Source organism: Monopterus albus, unplaced genomic scaffold (assembly GCF_001952655.1).
Source record: "Monopterus albus unplaced genomic scaffold, M_albus_1.0 scaffold28.1, whole genome shotgun sequence".
NCBI classification, from domain to species: Eukaryota; Metazoa; Chordata; class Actinopteri; order Synbranchiformes; family Synbranchidae; genus Monopterus; species Monopterus albus.
In genome coordinates this window covers 3,169,565-3,179,801 of record NW_018127908.1, presented here as the reverse complement: position 1 = coordinate 3,179,801, position 10,237 = coordinate 3,169,565, and the positions used below count along the sequence as shown (strand labels likewise).

General features: G+C 39.5%; 1 protein-coding gene across 1 annotated transcript in view; it reads right to left on the bottom strand.

Moving 5' to 3' along the window:
- Positions 1-8,990: 8,990 nt before the first annotated feature.
- Positions 8,991-10,237, bottom strand: part of foxc1a (forkhead box C1a) — a 2,113-nt gene continuing 866 nt past the window's right edge. Inside the window, 1 exon segment of the mRNA XM_020595798.1 lies at positions 8,991-10,237. This exon segment is cut by the window's right edge and continues 24 nt beyond it. Within this exon segment, the coding sequence (XP_020451454.1) occupies positions 9,463-10,237 (775 nt within the window). The 3' untranslated portion in view covers positions 8,991-9,462.

The window sequence follows — 10,237 nt, the reverse complement described above, 5'->3', positions numbered from 1 at the left end:
GTAGTAAACTGAAACCTACCCCCACAGTGGGTGGTGATTCGGGGCAAGGTGGCCTCTGTTTCCTTGTGTCTCCACTGTCTTAGGCACCATACCACAAATATTTCTCTTCTCTGGATTTTCCAGTGTCACTTATGTTTGATACGTATGGCGAGCGGACCTCTAAATGCATTAAGATGGTGGGTGCAGACATCTGACTAACAGGCTAACAAGCACTGACTGTACTGTTCGACTCTTGTGGGCTGCATAAACACAATGAGCCCTGAAGCTCCTTAGAATTTCAGGTTTATAATAGATATAGTAAAATCTTGTTTGAGGTGTTCTGTCAACAGATTCACCTAAATTTCTGTTATAATGGTGGGCTATGGGGGAAATGCTTTGTGAGCTAAAGGGAGCTTTTTCATTGCAGTATGCGAGTGGCCGTTGGCAGCAAGGCAGAGTTGTAGCACTGTATGGAGTTCTCTTATTACATCCATGGTTTGTACAGGCTCATGGTATTGAACAGTCAGCAAGTAGTGCACACAGCTACAGTGGGTTCCAAGGAGCAAACTTGATTAGTGAGTCATTGCTTTAAAAATCAAGCTAAACCCCAGCATACAGTGCTGAAGTGAGTTTTTAACCAAATTCTAAGTCTATACTGTATATGTATTCATTGATATTGCTGTAGAAAAAACTGTTCATTTTAGGCCAGCACTTTTTGAGTCACTGTGTTCTAGTCCTGCATGCGTGGGCATTAAACATTTTTTAAATGATCACCTGCTCCTTAGATTTCAGGAAAACCACTATGACACACTTGCATTATGTAATTTGAGTGACTTACACAAAGCTACTGTTATGTTTATTTTCATCTATGCAACCAGGATTGTTTGAACCCCTTGGCTGCGTCGCTAAATACCAGAAAAGCATCAACAGAAGCTGAATCCAAGACATTTAAAAGTGGACTGGCTCACTGGACTCTTGACCTTACTGTCAAGTAATTGTCAGACCCAATATGTTTGCCTTCTCTTATGGCAAAGACAAGTTAATTATTGAGAAAGTGCATGAACAGAGGGGTCAATGTATTTTTCCAGAGGTTAAATCAAGTGTGCAACCCCCACACTGCAGATTGATGGCTGCCTCATGACAGCCAGTGAAACACAGCCTGGGATTTTTGTAAACTTGAGTGTGGCCGGCAGCCCTTGCCCTCTGTTTGAAGGAGGTGCTGTGCCAGGTGGCTGAAGTAGAGCTGTTTATTTCTGTGAACTGCTGGAGCCTGCAGCTCTGCAAGTAGTCCCAGGGCTTTCATGTTTCCCCATACAGCAAGCCCTATGCAGTCCGCTTGCCTGTTATGAGCATGAAGTAAACAAAACATTAGGTCATCATAAATCACTGGCCAATAATGTGTCTGGAGCTGAGATGAGACAACCAAAGTAGAGCAGAGGAGCAACTTCTCAATCTGCAGCCTGCAGCCTCTTTTCTCCCCCTTGGTCCCAATGTGTAAGACCATTATTAAAATTGCAACTCAATTAAGATAAGGCTAAATTACTTTCTCTGTCTCCCACTTTGATGTTCAGGGTTTTTTCTTCTTTCTACAGTGGAAAAAAACAGGAATTAAAAAAAGGTGGGGGGGAGGCAATTGCTTTGTACACTTTGATGGCAGTCAAAGCATTGCATGGGTTTTGGGATTGATTGGAAACGTGCACAGTTCTTTATTGTGAGAATTTTTTCAGACAAAGCTCCACTTTCAAAAGCGATTGCTACATCTCATTTGCTTCATTGCAAAGACAAGTTAACCTTTTGGCAAAATAATTGTAAGTAAGCACTTGCTACTTGTGCATGCACATGTGTGTTGCATTCCTCTTTTTGTGAACTCCTCATTGCAGTTGCCACAGGCCCTGATCACTGACACAACTTCTTTTATTTTTTTGTCTAGGTCCACATTGAATCAGTGTAACTGAACTTGTTTCCTACTGCGTGAGGAGTATTGTGTGGAGTCCAAAGGGTGCAGTAAGTGTATGAAAACCTCGACAGTATGAAATGCTATTCATGTAATCCCACTGGAAGATCTGATTGCCACTGGCAAGAAATAACATAGAGGAACATAATACTAATGTGCAGTGGAATAAGAAGGGCTGTCATAGCTATCTGTTTGGTTAAAAGGGAACATTTCAACACTTCACATAAAAAATTATTTGTTTTAATAAAATTATAAATGCAATATGAGAAAAATCATCTCTATAAGTGTAATTTTCCGGTGCAACCAGTTCAAGTACCCATAGTCCATTGTTCGTCTTTGTTCTTTTTGTCTTAAAGTTCACGTATTTGCCTGACTTCTCATTGTAAACACAATGGCAAAAACATCAGAGGGCCATGGGCTGGGGATGTTTATGTGAACAGAGAGCCTGGAGACGGAACAGAGATATGGGTGCTGATCTGTGAAAGGAACCACCGCTGTATCGCTGCTGCTCGCCATCACACACAAACACCATCTGGCTGCCTCTCACCAGATGGAGAAGACCTCACACCTGCACACCTCACAGAAATACACAAAGAATCTGTGATAATTACATGAATATGTCCAGGTTGTCTGTAATGCCATGAGTGTAAATTTCAGACTTTTCTTTGGGTTTGTTACAGGTTCCCAAATTGTTTTAAAAAGCCATTTAAAGGTGCCATAGATTCACATTTAAAAAATACTAGCACATACTGAGAAGTGTGTGTTACCACTTAGCTTAGAGCAAATGCTTTCTAGATCCTCTCAGACCTTTACTATAGTAATTATCTTTCTTGGTGTCTACTGATCAAATTGTACTAACATTTCAACAGTTTTTCCCTTTGTTGTGTTCCATAGGCTCCCATCTTTGCCTTTATTCACCTCCGTCTTTGAATTGTAAAAGCTCTTTACAATGCAACCAAGCATGAGAAAATGAAGAAAGCTCAACTTAAAGAAAATTTGTTAACTGGATGAAGAATAAACAAAAGGTCACTAAAAAAGGCCATCAGGAGGAAAGGTTTTCCTCTCTGAGGTCAGAGGGCAATTTGTCCATTAACACCGGCACAGACAGCTGACATTTGAGATACATTTTGGAACAAAGAGCTAAGTTGTGTTTTTTTATATGTAGGACTGTTGTACTTCTGTTTCTGACATTACATTGTATATTTTGCAAGAGAGTCTTAGAATGACAAAATATTTCCCTTTTAACCACATTTTAGATTTTGTTTTTGTTCCTTGTATATTTTTTAACTTCAGCATTCCTTCACTCTTTCTTTTTTCAGGTTGGAAACATACCTTCAAGGTTAATGCTGCCAGTCGGATCCTCACGATGATAACGTATTCTCCCATCTGCGCAAACGTTCTATTTTATATTAACTTAAACCTCCATGTCCTCAGAAACTGTGAAAACATGCAGTAGTTGTGGCTTATACTTGTTTGTTTTCCCTTGCATGGGTTTCACCTTACACCCCATTCTGCATAGTAATTCTCCATCACAGCATGCTATTTGTGTGTCTGTGTGTGTGTGTGTTTGTAGTTGTGATGAGGAGAGGTTGCAGGTAAATCCTTGCTTCCTGCTATTTTGCTTTTAGGGACTGATCACAATCTAGGTGAAACATGGGGCAGCATGCATGACTGCAAGACTGTCACTCAAACACATCTATGTGTGCTCTCTCTTGTGTCAGTATTTCAGAAGCACAGTGTTGTGAATAAAACTACAACTCTGTCAAAGTGAGTCAGTCACGCTATTATTGAGCTGCAAGGAAAATAACGACGATGATGTGTGCAGGGAGTATGGAGTTGTGATCAACATAGCCTTCTTTTTGATTGCACAATTCATTGTTGCCATCTGAACTTCAAAATAAAAGTGAAGGCAGGAGAGGGAGGATGTGATAAGGCAATTAGTAAGAAACAATTCAAGAGAAAGTCTGTTGCTGACAGTTTTGGTGGTCAGACAAAAACCCTAATAAACCTCCTCTTCTTTTACCTACCTACCCACACACATATGCAAACACCACTGCCCCTATTAAAATCACATTTCATGTTTGTTTTCCTCTGTGATCCACCTCCTGTCCTGTGAGGAATCACTTTATCTTTCCACTGTTTTAAGGAAATAACATTTACTCTGCAGCCTGATTAATCAGTCTCTCCTTCTCTCTCAGATTTTGTCTCAGGTTCTGAGGGTTGAGTATTAATATTAAAGTTATTTTTCACCTTTAATAAGTATTGAAGTAATTTTTTTACAACATCTTGCCTGAAACAAAAAACTAAATCCATATACAACTTGATTTTTACTCAAATATTTAGGTGTGTGTAAGGTTGACCACTGTTTATACATATTCCATATATTTTTGAACCAGCAGGTGACTGAGTTTTTTATTTTTATTTCTTGAAACATCTCTTCTCATTAAAAGAATAGAGTCAGTCTGTCATTGTAAGTCTGCTGTTGATGTTTTCATAGCCCAGTGACCGCTTTGCGCCATAAAAAGAGATGAGACCAGCGAAAGACACAGACAACTGCTCCTGTGGCTCAAATAGCAGTAGCTGCACAGCTCTGAAGTTCTGAACTGACCCTCCTATGTCACATGTTACAGAGTTCAAGTTTGTCCAGACTGGACATTTGCTTCCTGCTACTAAATCTACTGAAATGGAACTTGTTTTTCATTTTAATTCATATATTGCATATGCATGTATATACAAGTCTTCTCTATTGTTCAGTTGACCCCCCCGCACCCACACACACACACACACACACACACACATTTTTAATCCGCTTTATTATGATTATTTAAATATATGAGCTCAGGACATCATGTGCTTTACCAACGCCTTAGCTTGTTTATGCGGTCCTTTAAAATATAAACACGCTATTTCATTTCATGTTTGTATGTTAGGATTATGTATAACTGAAAAAAAATCAATGTATGATAAAATACTTAACATAACAATATATTTCTATCACCCACACCTGCGACAAAATGAGGCTTTATTCCCGATCGGCCATTCAACTCACAAAAAAAATGCTAATAAAATAAAAATGAATAAAGGCTGTGAAGTCGATTAGTATAAGACCTTCAAAAATAAAATTAAACTACGTGACAATAAATGTTATGCTGTATAACTGGGACATAAACGTGGTCTGTAAAAATGGGCTATAATTAGAATCCGCAGAAAAGCATATTTTGTGCAACTCGAATGAAACTGTGTTCACTTTTCGCCAAGGCTGTGGGGTTATTCGTAGGTCGGCCCTTCCCCTCGGTCTGACTTGACAGTACCCCGTTATCCCACTGGTCTGCATGAGCTCATTTCTTTTGACCTGACGATGCAACACGACTTTAACAGCATCATTTAATCCAGAAGCCTTGTTTACACCTCGTTACTCTGCCTATTTTGACAAACCTGAGTGAATCACTTCTTTGAAAGTTACCATTTGTCTTTAAAATAAGACGAGCTGCATAAGAGGCTGCATACAGAGGTTACTTTTTCCTTCTGAAAGACAAGTGTTGGACCTCCAAGCTTTCACTCGTTTGGCCGCAGAGCAGACAGAATTTGCGTCTGTGGACTCTTAATTAGAAACAGATGGCGCTTGAAGCTCGGGTCCGTAATAGAGAGCAAAACACAACATTTTCCATACTGAGCTGAGCTGAGCACTCGACCATACAGGTGCACACAGTCTGCGGGGGCTCTCTGAGATTCTAGTATCCAAACTTTCTCTTTTTCTGCCCTCCCTCGTAAAACTGAAGGGAACATAGGATGAGTTACAAAGATCATAGGTCTATTACAACTCTGGTTGCAGGTGGCCTCATAGGACATCACTTCTGGGAAACGTCTTGGCCCAATCCTATTGCGTTTTTACGCATAGCTGGCGCCCTATGGTGAATAATCATTGGCTCCTAGACTACCAACAATTACAAACGCTTTTAGCCTGTGCGTGTATTTATATACACATAAAGGAGACATTTTGAAGCATTTTTGCTTCAACACAAAAACAAATAAGTGTCCGGTCATTTTAATATAGTTCCTGTCAACACTAATTTGCCCTTTGCCGATATAATAATACCATAGTGTCAAAATGAAAAGTTGCAAAGTGACTTCACTCTTTCTCTAATTTTGGGTTATGCATCTTCCACTGTCATAACCAGTAGCCACAACAAATCACAGTCAATACACATCAGACCTTTGTTTTTTTGTTCTTGTTCAACATGCTTTTAGTGTAAATTACATGATATTATATTTAATGCTACCTTAAAATTATAATCGTTTTATCGGGGGTTGGTCACTTATTCAATGTTAATTTCTTGAAGATTGTCAAGACCATAATGCACAGTACAACTTGCCTATAGATAATTCAGAATTTATAATGTTTTAGCGTATTGTTTCTTTCTTTCGGAGCCTATAAGCTACTTGCTCACTTTAATGCGAAGTGCTCGGGGACACAACAACACTAGAAGAGTGGTTAACTTAAACATATTGTATGTCTGGTTTAAAACACATAAGGCATAAGATAACACATGTTTTTTTTAAATACAGTTGTGATGTGTTTAATATCAACGACGTGGCCAACTTTGACGCCCCAAAGCAGTGACGGAGGTTGCGCACTTTTAGGAATGTAGCGGAACGTTTCAGGAAAAGGCTAAAGCTTCAAACTGGGGTTCCCAAATGTTCTGTGTTAAGGGACCCCAAACAGACAATGAGATTTATTCAGAACAGCAAAACATTTGATTAGAATTTTGTTGTTGTTATACTATATCTGGTGACAGAACTGTAAAAGCAAAAATAGTCAAAGACATTCACTGTACTCCTTCCTAAAAGGGAAATGAAAATTAAATTCAATTTGTACCTGTTGTAGTTTGGGAACCCTGGGGACGGATAACGGCCCCTGGGGAAACTACAGGCTCATTGCTAAGTAATGTATCAGTTCATGTTCAGTGCAAAAAAAAAAGGTACCAGCTTTAATCTTCGTTTCAGTAGTTTTCTGGATAATATCTTTTATAGCTTATTTTGGAGAACTTGCCTTTTTGTGCATTTATACCTATTTACAGGTTTAACAAAGTAAAACCACACACACCAAGCTACACTCCAAGTTGGTCGTCCTCACTCTCTAACTCTTGCTCTCTCTCTCTCTCTCTCTTTCTGAGCTATGTCCTGTTATATTGTTGAGCTGATGGTGCTTTGGCGGCCACATCCTCCTCATTGAACCCCCTTCTCCCTCTCTGCCTTTTCCTTCTCATGAAAAATGATTCCAGCTCTCTGATTGAATTTTATTCCTTCCTGACCTGGGCTATTCTGTGAGGGCACCATCAATCTTTTGACTAACACGACGTTTGTTTATTAAGCCTTTGCTTGAGAAAGTATCTAATGACTTTTATGAGCCTGATTACAGTTGGTGCAATGGAACTGGAGAGACAAACGAGCAGGATTTCATTGTAACTTCACTGAATTATTCATATTGGTTTTGTTCACAAATTTAGACCTTGAAAATAAGGTCCGATAGTTTGACATAAGCACATGGCCTGCAGTTACTCGTGCGTTTTGATGTGTGGCACTGTGCTGTTGTTGTCGTTTTGTCGATCTAAAGGCCTGAAACTGCCCAAAAGGTTATGAGGACTAACTCACCTTCCATTTTGGAGACATGGTTTCACTCTCCTGCTTTACATATTATAATATAACTGGCTAATTGGCCTCGGGTGGGTTCCCACTTGGCGTTTGTTTCTAAAATAAAACTTTAGAAAAAAAAGAAACATTTAAATTGTCCCCCAAAAATGAATGAGCAAAAGCGTTTGATAGAAAATCGTTTGGAATTTAAAATGTGCAAATTATAGATGTGCTCTGTATTTATTAGTTTTACAAATAACATACATATTCACGACTTTTGTTATTATTATTATTGATGATCTGTTTGCAGACTGCATGCGCAGTTTTACGCAAACCTTACGCACGAGTCTATCCAAGCAAAAACTATGTAACTATAAGAAATATATATTTCTTTAAATGTTGTACACACTGATAACATTTAAAATAAATATCTGTCGGCACGTAGTGAATATTTGAAACACCCAAAACAATAAAATAAAATAGCACTTGATTACTGATGAAAAACAACCCATAAAATCTATTTTGTGTTTACATTATTTTAAATCCCTTCCACCTATATGTTAAACACTACATAATACTAAATACATCCTTATTTTGAGCTGATTAATGATTTACCATTTAGCGTGATTAAAAGAGATTGATTACCTTTTAATAATGTTGTTGACAGAAACCATTTGGTAACTCTTAAAACAACTGTCAACTGACATTACAATAAAACCCCAATCTGACAATTCAAATGCATGTTTAATATCTCCTTAAAACACTCAGTAGGATGAGCTGAGTATATTAAGACGTGACTGTCATAGTTGTCTCCATTCATGTCAGTGTCATGGCATCAAAACTGAAATGACAACAAGACTATCGTTGGCATCTATGGTATGATATTAACTAAGCACTGCTGTACGCCACTAAACACACAACGCAATCCAAAACAAAGTGGTGCTGTGTGTAGGCTGTTCCCCAGGTGGTCTAGGCCTCGAGGTCAACATGATCTCTAATCGTGTTTTTAAAAGCCTTAACGTCTCGAATAAGACAACGAAGACAAAAAATTGGATATGAATATGAAAGGTAAACCTCGAGGAACAAAACAACCTTTACACGTATTTATGTCTTTGGACGTGGGCACACTGATGATTTTTTTTTTATACACCTAAAAGATTTCCCAATAAGTCGATGAGAGGTAATATAGGCTTCTATACCTCCAGGGTATTATCATAAGTAAAGTGTGAATTGTTGGAGCAGAGTAGAGTCCAAACATCCTTCATTTTCAAAAAAATATGTTTTCATGAACTCACACAATTAAATAAATTAAATCACAGGAGACCAGATCAGATTAATAACGAGACCTATTTATCTTGCACGCAAAACTAACACGGCCAGCCTGAGTATAAAAATATCACTAGCTTGCATTCGGGTCTGCAAGAAACGAGGCATAACCTTATCTCACATAAAATGACAATTTATTAAACAAACAAACATATCCTTCAAAATGCTTTTCAACAAATGAGTCTTTGAAATAGTACGGAGATATACACGTTCCTTCTTTACTTTTATAATGGAACAGTTTTTTTGGACAATTAAGGCAATTCAATTTAGAAACACTTCTTTGGTGTTTGGTCCATAATATCTGGCTACAGTTTAGAAATAAATTATTGTATGCAATTTACACGTCCATGAAAACTGACATATTTTTAACATATCACAAAAAGGCATAAAAGCAAAGAGAGACTTACGTGTTATTGGCAGTAACACTGTTCTTTAAAAAAAAAAAAAAACAAGATCAAGTCTTTTTTCTGTCTCATATTAGTCCATGGATGTGGGCAGGAAAAAGCGGAAACCCGCAGATTTTTCTGAAAGAGTTCAAACATCTTGGGGAAAATACTGAACTTGTCTTTTGGTCAGAATTTGCTGCAGTCATATACAAAAGCTCCCGAAGTGCGATAGATGGATTGGCTCGGTGGGAATGACATCTGACAGCTGTTATTCCCATTCACCGGTGAGTTATTCAAGCCAATTCTTTGGGATTCAAACATCTCTCGGACTGAGTGGAAGTTCTGCTGCTGTGCCGGATAACCTGTACTCAGATGGCCCAGGTCTCCGGCCTGGTTGAGGTACCATGAGGTCAGCCTCCCTTGGTGGGGATGGTGGCCCTCCTGCCCAGAGTTTAGATTACCGTGGGTCAGAGAGGGTGAGGTGGTTGTGACTGAGTAATCTGGCAACGTTTCGTCCACGGTGGTACTCGGTGCCAAGTGGCTAGATCTGTCCCCGGCATACAAGCTCATGGCTTGCATGTTACAATGATAGGTTGCATTGGAGGTAGTGGAGATGGAGTTCTGGTTACAGGGGGAACTATAGACAGATGTCTGACTTGGAGAATAGTTTAAGGACAAAGACGGTGCTATACCTGTCCTGGTGGAGGCAGTGAGGCTGGAGGCGAGCTCTGTGGCCCCTTGTGGAGAACCTCGGAGGGAGGTCATGATGTTGTCTACGCTGAAGCCCTGCGTAGAGGCCTGGCCGTGGTGCTGGTGGTGCTCGGAACTGTCCATACCGATGGACCTACTGGAAGGAATGCTGTGGGGACTCCCACTGGACATACTGCTGCTGTCCGGGCTCTCGATTTTGGGCACGGTACTCAGAGTGGGCGAGTCGGCCTGCGGTGGCGTGACTGTGCCG